The sequence below is a fragment of the Sorex fumeus genome, unplaced genomic scaffold (genome assembly GCF_029834395.1).
Source record: "Sorex fumeus unplaced genomic scaffold, SorFum_2.1 ptg000037l, whole genome shotgun sequence".
Taxonomy (NCBI): domain Eukaryota; kingdom Metazoa; phylum Chordata; class Mammalia; order Eulipotyphla; family Soricidae; genus Sorex; species Sorex fumeus.
In genome coordinates, this window is record NW_026606094.1 from 62,688,779 (window position 1) to 62,703,191 (window position 14,413).

The 14,413-nt window shown below is 38.3% G+C and overlaps 1 protein-coding gene across 1 annotated transcript in view; it reads left to right on the forward strand.

Annotated features, from left to right (window-relative positions):
• ABCB5 (ATP binding cassette subfamily B member 5) overlaps nucleotides 1–13,742 on the forward strand; it is a 172,966-nt gene extending 159,224 nt beyond the window's left edge. The window contains 4 exon segments of the mRNA XM_056118701.1: nucleotides 2,146–2,343; nucleotides 5,600–5,806; nucleotides 11,807–11,953; nucleotides 13,545–13,742. Of these exon segments, the coding sequence (XP_055974676.1) occupies nucleotides 2,146–2,343; nucleotides 5,600–5,806; nucleotides 11,807–11,953; nucleotides 13,545–13,742 (750 nt within the window).
• Nucleotides 13,743–14,413: the final 671 nt, after the last annotated feature.

Genomic DNA, 14,413 nt, shown 5'->3' on the forward strand with positions numbered 1-14,413 from the left:
ATGCCAAATACCAGTAACAATGATGGGTCTCTTTCTCCTAAAGAGCCTTGAATATAATCTCAGGGCTAGGATGAAAGAGACGTTACTGGGGCCTGCTCGAGGCAATCGACGAATAACAGGATGATGAAATGAAATGAAAATGAAACGGATCCCACTATCCCTCCCACCCCCCACCCCACCCCCATCCCACCCTGCCTCTGTGGCAGGGCATTTCCCTTTGTTCTCTCTCTATATGGCACTTCTTTTATTGTTGTTGTTGTAGTTGTGAAGAGGGGGAGGTGGATCTTTCTTCTGCTGTCTATAAAGATACATATTAAATTACATTTTTTCAGGTCAGAGAGATAGTACAGCAGATAAGACACTTGCCTTGCATGCCAGCAAATCTGGATTTGATACCCAGCATATGAATCCCCAAGAAAAACTTTCAAGCAGAGCTACAATCAGATGTAGCCCCAAACAAAAAAAAAAGGTATTTTTTATGTTGCTGTCTTGTGTTCTCATCAATAATACATGAGGATTCCTTCCAGTATGTGAACATTCATTCTCTTTTACACTTCTTATTTTTTGTCTTTTGGATAACAGCCCAGATTCTCCCAGGTGTGAGGTAATTTGATGCCCATATTTAATTTTATTAATACAGCAAAAGCTATAGTGGTGAATTAAGATTTGCTGTAGAAATTTTTTTCCTTCGGTACTACGCAAAGTATATAATGCCAGGCTTGAGCTGATAGCTGATAGTACAGCTGATAGAGTATTCTCTTTGCACATGACCAACCCAAATTCAATCTCCAGTACCCCATACGATACCCCAAGTCTCACCAGGAATGATCCTTAAATATAGAACCAGGAGTAATCCCTGAGTGCTGCTGGGTGTCATTAAAAAAAAGAAAAGAAGCAATAATACTTTGCTATTCAGACTGCTAAATTTTGTTGAGGGACTAGCCATCCCAAATAGCAGCCTCGGGAGTGCTCTATGCATGTGAGCTTTTCCAGAGATCAAACTCACGGCTTCATGCTCGCAAGGCAGATATATTTAGACACTGAGTCATCCCAAATGACCCTTTGTAGCTTTTTTAAGATAGTGAAAATCTTGGGCAGGGAATATATCTCAACTGAAGAGCACATGCCTTGTATGTGTGAGACCCTAGTTCAATTGCTGGCAACACACACACACACACACACACACACACACACACACACACAGTAAAAGTTTTGTTTCAAACATTCCTGGAGTATATAAGTGTATATCAACCACTAAAGGGATCAAAGTATAGAAGAAAATAAGCTTTTAGGCAAGTGCCACTACCAGGTAATAAGTTGAAAAGGATGATAAATCTAAATTAAAGCATAATGTACTTTCTATTTTGAATTAACCACAAGAACTTGCTTAAGTTGCAAAAACATTTATACATTTTGTTTATGAAGATCTACGTTATTCTAAATTAAGCAATAAATGTAAAATAAAAACTAATTTATTTTTTGTTGGTGTTTGGGTGGCACTCGCAGAACTTAAATAAGGGCTACTCCTTGCTCTGCACTGGGGGTCTCTCTCAGAGGTGCTTAGGGGGTCAAAACCAAGTTTCCCTCATGCAAATCTTGTGTTCTGCCCTTTGATCTATGGCTTCACAAACTAAATTAAAATTTTTATTTACACAAAGGCTAGAGAGATAGTGCCATATAGCGGGTTGGGCACTTGTCTTTCACGTGGCCAAACTGAGCTCTTTCCCCAGCACCCCAGAAGTCCCCCAATCCCCACCAGGAGTGATCCCTGTGCACAGAGCCAGGAGTAAGCTCTGTGCACTACTGGGTGTGGAGCAAAAACAAAACAAGGTCAAAACAAAAGGTGTGCTTACTGGTCAAACAGCTAATCTCTGCCATTGAACTGTGTCTGGATAGGGAAGCTAAAGGAGAATAGTAATTGTAGGAACTCGGTGAAGTTTAGTGTTGAAGAACAGAAGACATGAAAAATCTAAACATAAGTGACAGAAACCAATGTCCGTCAACAGCTTCACAGAATGTAATAAAATGTTTAAAAGTAAAATGGTCATAACAACAGGTACAATTTTGAGAGAGCTCTCATCCAGTGTGCTCTAGTGGATCACAGCCTTCCCAAGTCATCCTAAATGCTCTCAACCTTCTTCCCAGAACGCATGTGAAGGAAATATAGAGTTTCGAGATGTCTCTTTCGTCTATCCATGCCGCCCAGATGTGCTGGGCCTCCATGGCTTATCCCTCTGTATTGAGAAAGGAAAGACAGTAGCATTTATTGGCAGCAGCGGCTGTGGGAAAAGCACTTCTGTCCAACTTCTGCAGAGATTTTATGATCCCGTGAAAGGACAAGTGGTAAGATTGAATGTAACTGCACTTTATCTGAAGATTAGTGGTGCTATTCTACTGGGAATGGGTTGGGGGTACCTCCCAAATGGCTCAGAGGACCCAGGGGTCCCTCCAAGCAATGTTCAGCCAGCTGGACTGGTGATTCAATGTGAGGGTTGAGGTTGTGGTGCTATTCAGGCCTGTTGTTTCAGGACCAGTCTGGCAATTCTCAGGGATCTCCAGGGCTTCACAAATCAAAGTTCCAAGGCCCTGTGGTGCCATCTATTAAACCCAAGTTGGGAACCCCTACACTGTACTATCTATCTCCAGGCCTATTCTTAAATGCTCTGTTAACCTCACTGGTTTGTTAGAGTTAACGAGACAGGCGTTTTTGTTGGTGATTGACTTTTAAATTTTTGCCCCTTAACTAAGAAGACAACCAAGTCAATAATAATAATAATAATAATAATAATAATAATAATAATAATATAGCTAGCTAGCTAGATACAACTATGAAGGTAAGACGGAAAGAGTTGGTTCAAACCATTATGGCAGCAGAAATTTTTTTTTCCTTTTCAGTCACACCTGGCAATGCACAGGGGTTACTCCTGGCTCTGCACTCAGGAATTACTCATGGAAGTGCTCGGGGATCACATGGAATGCTAGGAATTGAACCTGGGTTAGCCCCGTGCAAGGCAAACGACCTACCTGCTGTTCTATCACTCCAGCCCTGGCAGCAGAAATTTTTATTTCATAGGCCATACACTTCTTTTAGAATACCAGTCTCAGAGGAAAGATCTAATATCCACATCTCAGCTCTTTAGTTTGTTCTGGTTTAAAACAGAAATAATAGTTTTCTCTTACTCCCTGGATGAGGCTTTCTGCTTTTCCCACTGGCCATCTTCATTCCTCCTGCCAACTGCCAGATCTTTATGCATGATTAAGGTTTATTTGAGTCAGTCATTAACTCCTGCCTTTTAATCTCAAAAAAGGATGCAATCTTTCCTTTCTTTGAACCCTAAAGACTATTTTTCTTAGCTGACCTTTTTTTTCCTTATAATTTTTTTAATTTAGTTTTACTGTGTCCCATCTTCATTCCTACCAGCCCATGACCCTATCCCCTTCACCACCATCCTCCCATCCTGATTACTTGACAGATATATTTTTAAGTTAAGTGTTAAAATTTGGGTTCCATACTTACAGTAATGTTGGGTCTAGAGGTTTATACAAATAAAAATACTTCATCTTTCTGCCAAAGAAGGGTATAAGACCCATGTCCCTTACCTTTATGTTACTCCCAAATTTCTTTTTCTTGCTTTCCCATTCTATTTATTTTATTCCTTGTTTGTTCTTGTTTTATTCTTGTTTGTTCTTGTTTTATTCTTGTTTCTATATAAACTTAAGTTGGTTTCTTGCCCACCTTTGATACACACCGTTTCCTAGATATGTCATGCTATATATCACAGATTAGTGAAAATATCTGGTGTATGTCTTTGTATTTCTGACTTAATTAACTTAACATCAGATCCTCTAGTTGCATCCAAGTTGCAGCAAATTACACAGTGCATCATACCTGGTCGCTGAATACTTTTCCATTGTGTACGCATGTGTGTATGCAAGTATATATGCATATATATATATTCCAGAATATATAAACATATATACACATATGTCACAACTTTATTATCCACTCTTCTGTCATTGGACAACTGGGTTGTTTCCATAATCTGACTATTACTGTACTAAATGTTGCAGTGAGCATAGGTGTACATATATTTTTTTCAAATGGATGATTTTTGTCTTTGGAGTCAATACCAAGCAAGAAAGAGAATGGTAGCTCTATTCTTAGTTTTTTGAGGAACCTTAATAATGTTTTACATAGGATTGAACTAGACAATATTCCTATGAGCAGTACATGAGAGTAACTTACCCTGTCACCACAAGTTGCTACTATCCTTTTTGATATATGTCATCCTCATAAGTGTAATGTCTATACTCCAGTACCATGCTGTTTTGATTACTATAGCTTATAATATAGTTTCAAGTCGGGAAATGCAATATCTCCCAATTTCTTATTTCTCAGAATGGTTTTGGCAATTTGAGATATTTTATAATTCTGTACAAATTTTATCAGTGCCCATTCTATGTCCTTGAAGAATGTCATCAGGATTTTGATAGGGATTACATTGAATCTATACAATAATTTAGATAGAGTGGTCATTTTGGACAACATTCATTCTTTCAATCCATGAACATGGAATGTTTTACCATTTCCTGAGGTCCTCTTCTATTTTTCTTTTTTTTTTTCATTTTTTTATTAGTCAATCACCATGAGGTACAGTTACAGACTTACAAATTTTCATGCTTGCATTTCAGTCATACAATAATCAAGAACCCATCCCTCCACCAGTGCCCATTCTCTACCACCAATGATCCCAGTATCCCTCCCACCAACCTCACTTCATCCCCCACCACCCCACTCCCCCTCTGTTGCAGGGCCTCTTCTATTTTAGTTAAGCAACTTGTAGTTCTTCAGGTGAAGGTCTTTCATCTCTTTGGTTACATTGATTCCTAGGTACTTGATGTTTTTGGACAGACACCATTTTGAACAGAATAGTCTCTGATTGTTTTCTCATTTAGTTGTTTAGAGAAAATGCAACAGATTTTTGTAGCCTTTTACATTCCTGTACTGGTTCATTTTTCCAGAAAGAATTATAGTGAAATCTTTAAGGTCTTCTACATACATAATCATGTAATCTGAAATTAGTAACAATTTGAATTTCTCTTCTCCCAGTTGGATCTCTTATATTACTTTTATTTATTAATTGCTGCCACAGTACTCACTATACTAAATGATAGTATGCCAAAACACAAAACAAACAAAAAGAGCTTTGTTTTGTTTACCACTATTTCTTTGATACCTGCTTTCATTGTCAGTCACAATGACTCTCTTACTGGACTTTAATTAAACAAAGCCCTATGACAGTGAGGATGGTTCTTTTTTATCTGATTTCAGTACAGCAAACGAGGCTTTACTTTAGACTCTGGACAGCTTTTTAGAATATGTGGCCATTCCTAGAAATGTCAGTTGTTTAAATTGGCATTTTAGTCAGTTACATGAAATTTGCTTCTATACAACATATAATTTATGAGCCTTTCCTGAGTAATATTATACTAAGAAATAACTTGAATTCCTAACTTTTTTTAATGATTTGTATGAACTGTAACATGATACAGTTGTCTGTCTCTGCATACCAGCCATTCTCCATTATGCTTTTGACAGCTGTTTGATGGTGTGGATGCAAAGGAATTGAACATACAGTGGCTCCGTTCTCAAATAGCAATTGTTTCTCAAGAACCTGTGCTCTTCAACTGTAGCATTGCTGAGAACATCGCCTATGGTGATAACAGCCGTATTGTGCCATTAGATGAGAAAAAAGAAGCAGCAAATGCAGCAAATATTCACTCTTTCATTGAGAGTCTCCCTGAGGTAAGAAATCTGAAATCTTACTCTACAACACTGCCTAATAAGCTCGAGTAATTTACGTGTCTAAAAGGTTATTGTTATATGTTCTTTAAATTACTCAAAATACTTACTGTTTGCTTATAATATAAATTTATATATCATAAATATGAGGTACCAGATAAGTAGTACAGAAGTCAATATTGTGTTCCATGCAATTCAGTTCTAATACTGCCAGGAGTGATCCCTGAGCAAAGAGACGTAAGTAAGCCCTGAGCAAAGCCAGACATAGTCAAAATAACAAAACAAAACAAAAGATAGAAGAAACAAAAAGACAAAACAAAGTAATGAAAAAATTATTTAATAATTGCCTAATTTTCCTAAAACCAAAAATTATTAATATTCACTGAATTTTTTCATATACTGATTCTTCACCTACTCTCTACACTTGTCTTTCTTTTTGCATTTTCCCATAATATTTTCAGTTTTGCCCTTAATACTTATTCTCCATATCAGCCAGAGAGAATCTTTAAGAACAAATTACATTATATCCTGCTTTGCTTGAAAATTTTTCCCTTTTTTTTTAAGTTTTTGGGTCACACCCATCAGTGCTCAGGGCTTACTCCTTGCTCTTTGCTTAGGGATCACTTCCGGTGGTACTCAGAGGAATCAGAGGTGATAATGGGAATAGAACCCAAGTGAACTGCATGCAAGGCGAGTGCCTTACGTGCTCTCTGGCCCATTGGCTTGAAACTTCTTCATTTCATCTCTTTGCTCTTAGATACAGTCGAAACTCCTACCTAACTGAACTGGCTTCTAAGAATGATGCTTCCTCTCCCAAGCCATATGTTCAATTGGCTCCAGCGAACCTTGTCTCCTGTCTTGCAAACAACTTAGATAAATCAGGACATTTATACTTGCTGTTTCTTTCCATTACACAGAATCTTTTATACAGCCAGAGCCTTAACTTTCAAGTTCTTTTAAATATAGTGACCTTCTCTGGACAACTTAATTTGAGTCTGCATTACTTCACCTACCTCTGATCACATCACAGTCTTCAGAGTAGTTCTCAAAGTCTGAAACTATGCGAGTGCTTACTCAACTATTCAGCATCTTCTTTCTCTACTAGAGTGCTAGGTCCTTGCTTGCCATTTTTATCACGTTGAGGTCTACAATGACTACCATCTGTCCTGTCCTGTCCTCCTGTTGTTCATCGATTTGCTCAAGCGGACCCAGTAACGTCTCCATTTTTTAAGACTTGTTGTTACTGTGTTTGCATATCAAATACATCACGGGCAGTTTGCCAGACTTTGCCGTGCAGGTGAGATACTCTTGGTAGCTTGTCAGGCTCTTGGAGAGGGGTGGAGGAATCGAACTCCAGTCGGCCATGTTGTCTGCGTGCTAGGCAAATGCCTTACCGCTGTGCTATCGTGGGCTGGAGTGATAGCACAGCAGGTAGGGCAAATCCTGGCAAGCTGCCCATGACATATCCAATGTGCCAAACACAGTAACAATTGTCACAATGGAGACGTTCGATACTGGCCCGCTGGAGCAAATCGATGAACAATGGGAGGACAGTGACAGTGACAGAAAAGTTAATTTCCTCTCCAAATGACTACCATAAAAAAACAAAAATAAATTTTTAATTATGTGAGACTACATGTGGCCTTTATTAATCTTAGACTAATCAACTTTTTATGCACATTTATGTGCCTAAAAATCAAGAGATTTCAGAGCACTAAGGAAAGAATTCTAGTTATTTTTTCTGGTTTTGAGGCCAAATCTAGCAGTGCTCAGGCCATATTTTTGGCTTTTTGCTGAGGGGTCACTCCTGGAAGATATGGGTGACCATCTGAAGTCAGATCCAGGTCTACTGTGTGCAAAACAAGTGCTTTAAACACTGTAGTACCTCTCAGGCCCTCTACATTCATGTATTTAATTGGCAGTTGACAATCCTGACTTCATTGGCATGCTAAATAACTTTACTATATTACATATTAAATACATATACAATGTATGATGTGTTTTCTCCTAAAGCACATATAGAATACAGAGATAGAAATCTTTTTGATTTTTTAGTAAAGCAAAAATAGTTTTATTTTTTAAAGTTTACTTAGAAAAATGTAAGGGAGGAGAGAGAGACAAAGAGACAGAAGCAGAGAGATGTATTTAAGAGAGAACATGGCTTCTCCAGAATGAAGAAAGTCAGGATACCTATGGGTTGGTATTTTTAAAGTTTTTACTTTTCCTTTACTTTCAGGTGGGGGGGTGGGTCATTCCCAGCTGTGTTCAGGGCTTATTCCTGACTGCCAAGAACTCAAACCAGGGTCACAGCTGCTCTAGCCTCCTGCAAGGCAAGTGCCTTTATCTTTCTGGCCCTGATAGAGTCCAATTAAAACCACTGTGTTTACGCTTTCTTAAACAGAGGGCCTGAAAGATAGTAAAAGGTTAAAGCATTTGCCTTGCAAGCAAGTAGTTGACTCTGGTTCCATCCCCAGCAACCACAAATTCCCCCAAGCACTGCTAGGAGTGATCCCTGAACACAGAGCCAGTCAGAAGCCCTGAATATTGCCTTGTGCAACCCAAAATCCACCCAATTTTTTAAATGAAATTCTTAAATCATCAGTACTAAGGGGGTCAGGCTGCTCAAACAGGAGGGTGAATATCAAGTCATTAATTTAGAGTATGCTAAGTATATACTTAATTATATACTAAGTATATAATTTTGAGTATACAGTATATACTAAGAATCCTTAGTATACACTGTGCCCAGTCATAGTGCTAGGCAACAATTATTTGGAAATATGGTCCTGGGATTTAGTAAAGAAGTTGAAGCCACAATACTCAGGTCTTAAGGACCTTCTAAACATACCAATTGATGTCCCTTAGTCCCCATAGAATTCACAGTGACAGCTTTCGGTCAAGCCACATTATGGCTCCTTGACGTGGACCTTGCAAGAACTTCACAACTGCAAACACCCCGACACTCCTCCAGACCCAAAGGGAATCTCCAGAAAGTAGCCAATTTAGAATTGTTTTCTTTCCCAGGTTCCCGGCAAGACCAAAGTGGCTTTTAGCCCCAGGTTCATATTGAAGAAACATGGGCCCTAGAACATCTCATTAAAAGATGATTCAGAGCACCAAGGAAAGAATGCCACTTTAGTTCATCATTTAAAACAAAAAGCCTTTCATTTGAATATTCAAAAAGTTTTAGATCACTATTGAGATGTAGATACACAATTTAAGTCTGCTTAACAGACAAAAAAAACTGAAAGCAATTGTTATCTAGTTCATTTTTTTTTATCTAGTTCATTCTTGAGACTTACCTCTTTCTTCAATTCTGAATAGGCAAAAAAACTGCAAATTGATTTTCAAATTAATTTTGTAGCTTCTTTCCTATTCTAAAAGAATCTAGATATAATTAAGCTGGACTGGCAGTAATATTACACACCATTTGCCATCCTTTGCCATCCCAATTTTGGGGTTAATATAAATTCTCTAAAGTAGATGGGACCCAGCGACTTTTGGCAGAAATGCATCTGAACCACACAGTAGGTTACTGTTGCCGGGCCACCCCAGGGGGGAAAGGGTGTTATCCCTCTGCCTGCTCCCCCTTGGCGACTCAGTGGCCGTCATCCTCCAGAGGCCATTGGACAGTCAGGTCTGCGTCCACAGTAACGAAACTTGTTGGGCCTCACAGGATGGGGGTGGAGCCGGGCCTGTCCTCCCCACCCCAACGAGACCCCAAGTCATCGCCCACGAATGGCCTCTCTGGTTCCTGTTCAAGCTGCGCAATGGCCATTATCCCAGAGACTCAGGAGCAAATCTCGAAACCCAGTGGCTTTTGGCAGAAATCTCTCCAGATTTAAGTGTTAAAATTTCAGAATTTCAAAATCACATGGCCCAACTGCAGCCACGTGACATCATGTTATTCATAACCAGCAATAGAACACAAATTGTCTACTGTTGCCTTTTCAGCAGATCTGAATGTTGGGGTAAAATCTCAAATAATAATGGTGGGTCTGGTGTCGACATATTGAATGTGATCAAAGTCGAGAGAGAGAGTAATGTGGAAATCATCTGCCCCACAGGTAGGGGGAGGGTGTGGGATGGGGGTATACTGGGGTTTTTGGTGGTGGAGAATGGGCATTGGTGAAGGTACGGGTGTTTCATTGTATGACTGAGACTTAGACCCGAAAGCTTTGTAACTGATCTCACGGTGATTCAATAAATAAAATTATATATATATAAAAAAGTAGATGGGACCTTTGCAGTATATGACAATTTATGATATAATTTTAACTGATTATGCTCCTCCATGGTTCCAAACGTAATAACGTATGTGTTAGTGGGGAAAGCCTAAAATTTTGGTATTCCCAAATAAAACTGCAGAGAAGATAGTGGGCTTTGTTTCCTTTGTAGAGCATTTATTTCTGAAAAGATACTAGGTAATAATGACTCAGGCACCTATTATTTGATAGAAAATAAGAAACTTCAATAATTGAAAAATAAACTGAGATAAAAAATGCCACATTTGTCAGAAATATACTACAGACACTTGTGGTGCTCTTTCTGACTAAAAGGTACTCCCGGAGGCATATGGGGATTAAGGCCATTGACTTGAATTCAGCTGACACCCACTTTGAACTCCAGCACATGGTCCCCCAAGTATTGCCAGGAGTGACCCTGAAAATAGAACCAGAAATAGACTATGAATGCTGCTGGATGTTGCCTCCCCCCAAATTAATGACTGGTTATTTAAAAGATACCCTTAAGGTAGTCACATGTGGAAAAAATATTTGTTCAAGCTTTTCCAAGGTGCTGAAACAAAATGAGTAGCATATAAATCACATGTTGCATCATCTCTGTGACACTACTAAATCATTTACCTTTAAAAGGTTAATGTGGTGGTCAGAGAGATGGTACAGCAGGTAGTGTACTTGCCTTGCATGTGGTTGTTCCTGGTTCGATCCTGGGCACCCAATATAGTCCACTAAGACCACGAGGAATGACCAGTGAGCACAAAGCCAAGAGTAATTCCTGAGCATTGCCAGGTGTGGCCAAAAACCAAAATTTAAAATAAAAGGTTTGTTTAGCATGGGAGAAATACAATGAAGCTATGCATTTGAACTTACTTTATTAGTAGAGTTAATCTATCTAGACATACTTGTCTGGAAAAGCAGTGTATTTGTTCTTCTCAATTGTATTTGTTAAACAACTGAGAAGAGCTGGTAGAAAGGAGAATGAAGCTTTCGGAGAAAGCACAGTAGTAGGACAATTGAGAAAGAAAGAAAGAGTTTGATGACACCAGCTGATCTGATCAATACTGACTTAGTAGACTGCGGTAGTATAGATGCATGTGAAATTTCCTTTACTCTTCCATGGATGAAAACACCAAAGAAGGGGTCACTGGCAAATAGCAGAATCATAGACACATTGTCAAGCACTAAATATTACCATCAGGATCTAAATAGAGAAATAGATCGCCTCAAGATAACAGTCTATGTTTTCTTGAAGAAGATAACTGAGCTTTAAAAAAAAAAAAAAGAAGATAACTGAGCTGCTTGAGACCATTCAAAAACATCTGGAGAGATGTGCCCAGAGACGTTTGTGGAGAACAAAAAGGAACGAGCCAAATGATTTCCTTTTTGTGGTTAGATACTTTAAATCATTTTGACCTGAAAGTAAAAGGTGATGCAACATAATGGAAAAAGATTTGGGTTTACTTGGAACTTGTTCTCCCCAATTTTATTTTCTTATGCTTTAATTTGAGTAATTCCTTTGTAGAAACATAATGGCAAAGGTCTGCCCTTTGTGATCAGCTTAGATATGTAAATGAGACGGTAGTGTTTACTGCTGGGTTAGCCTTTATTAGCATCGAAGCCCAAGAATAGACTACAGCCCTTGTTGGGACACAAATTTTCGATAGTAGCAAAATTTGAAATATTTAGATGGCTCTCGCCTACGGTTTCCATGCTAATTTAAATAACCTAGCTTTGCTTTCTTAATTGCATGTTCCTGTAATAGAAATACAACACCCAAGTTGGACTGAAAGGAACACAGCTTTCTGGCGGCCAGAAACAAACACTAGCTATTGCAAGGGCTCTTCTCCGAAAACGAAAAATTTTATTGCTGGATGAGGCCACGTCAGCCCTTGATAATGAAAGTGAAAAGGTAATAGACTGTTTTTGCATCTCAGAATAGATTATAAAATATGAGTGGAGTGTCTTGGAAACCAAGGTCAGTTTGAGCAAAGTCTAGAGAGGGACTTTCAGTTAAAGAATCACCAGTCCCAAGTATGGTTTGCAGGCTTTGAAAGAAAGGTCAGCAGCAAAAGTTGGGTAGGAAAGAGCTGGGACAGGCATCTCATGTTCTAAAATGGATTCCCTTGAATTGGTCTCATAATCAAAGAGGGCCTTATTTTTGAAATCTTTCCCATCTAAAAACAAAAAAATTCAAGGAAAAGAAATGTTTTATTATTATAACATAACCAAGTAAGTTAGGAAGACATTCTCTACGAGTGAAAGAATGGTTTACACAGAAATAGTGGAGTCTTACTTCACCCTCTCCAGACTATAAATTAGTTTAAATTTGGGGAGAAAACCAGGACACAGAACACCTGACAATAGACTAACTCTTGCAAATTCCTTCAGACTTCTGATTTTGTTTTGTTTCTGTGCCCTCAGTTTCTTGCACAGAGTAGGCACTTTTTGGTTCAATGACGATTGATTAAGTGAATGATAATCATTGCTACCTATAAAGTATTAACTGTATGCTATTTTCTCAATCTTTACAACTCAAATTGGCTTATTGGATTAGCATGCTTATTTTATAGATTAGCACACTAAAACTTTAAAAAGTTAAGTAACTTCTTTAAGTTTTAATAAAAGTATCTGATATACGAGCTCATGTGGTTAACCACACAAAATTGCAATATGTAAATGATTATAACTTTTGGGGGGATTTTTTTTTGGGCAGCCTGGCTCTGTACTCAAGGATCACACCTGGTGGGCACAGGAGACCATATGGGTTTTGGAGTGCCAGAGATCGAATTTAGCTTAGCCACATGCAAGGCAAGTGCCCTGACCACTGTACCATTGCTCTGTCCCTAATTATCTCTTTTTATGTCCAAGAAAACTATGCCATGAAGAAAGAAATGTAGGTGGTTAGTAACTGTGAATTCATTAGTTAGTAACAGCTTGTCCTCCATCAAGTGACCTGAATTTTTGAATCTCAATTTATTCATCAGAAAACAAAAATATTCCGGGTCTGAAGAGATAATACAGGCAGTAGGGTATTCGCCTTGCACGTTGCTGACCCAGGTTAAATCCTCAGTCCCCCCTATGGTCTCCTGAGCATAATCAAGAGTAAATATGGTTGCATGAGCACAGTCAAGAGTAATTCCTGAGTGCTGAGCCAGGATTCACCCCTGAGCACTGCTGGGTGTGGTCCAAAAGACAAAAGTTTTTTTAAAAAGAAAACAAAAATATTCCTACTTACAAAGTTATCCCTGGAATTTAAATGTGAATTTAAATCTGAATTCTATACACATATATCCACATAAAAAAGAAATAAGAACTAGCGCTAACAAATTATAGATTTAGACATAGATATACTATGATATACTATTTTTTGTTTCACAAAGTAGAGTAACTTCTTTAGTATAAATAAACAAAAACTGTTCCGTTACCTTCATTGATTTGACCTAGACAAGTTTATTGGCATCTGACCCAAGTGATCAATCACAGATCCTTCTTTCTTGCAGGTGGTTCAGCATGCCCTTGATAAAGTCAGTGAGGGAAGAACATGCTTAATGGTTACTCACAGACTCTCCACCATACAGAACGCAGATTTGATAGTGGTTTTGCATGATGGAAAAATAAAGGAGCAAGGAACTCATCAAGAGCTCCTGAGAAACCGAGACATGTATTTTAAATTAGTGAATGCACAGTCAGTGCAGTGATGCTTTTTGCAGTCGGAATATATTTTGATCTTTCTGTGATGCAAAATTAAGTTTTTAGGGATTATTTAGCATGCTTTGATCTCAATTCTTGCACTTATCAATACGTGGAATTATACTATTTAAATACAGACATAGGCCATTTATATACTACCTTCTTTTCAGATTCTCAAAGGAAACAAACATTTGCTAACCTTGGTATTAGTGAAATAACACCTGTATCTCACACTCTATAAAAGCACTCTTGAACAGTTGCTTAAAAGAAGTTTTTGTTTATTTTGGAGGAGAGGGTTGGTGGGAATATAAAGCAGTTTTCTGCCATGGGAATCTATTTTCTCATCAACTTCTGCAGAAAATTGGGACTATATTACTAGAGGAGTAATATATTACTATATTACTAGAAGAGAAAATACCCAGATAACTTGTAAGAGTTGAAGAGTTGTAAGAATTTAGCAAGGAGTAAGAAAATACTTTGACCTTGACACTGAAGAGAGAATGGTTTAAATTTGGTGTTTCACTGGCATTCATCACCTATGACAGTACTTTAAAATAATATTTTTTCTAGATCACAGAATTTCTCGGGCCAGAGAGACAGTATAGCAGGTAAGGCAATTGCCATGCATGAGGTCAACCTGGATTCAATCCCTGGCACACATGTGGTCCCGTGAATCCCA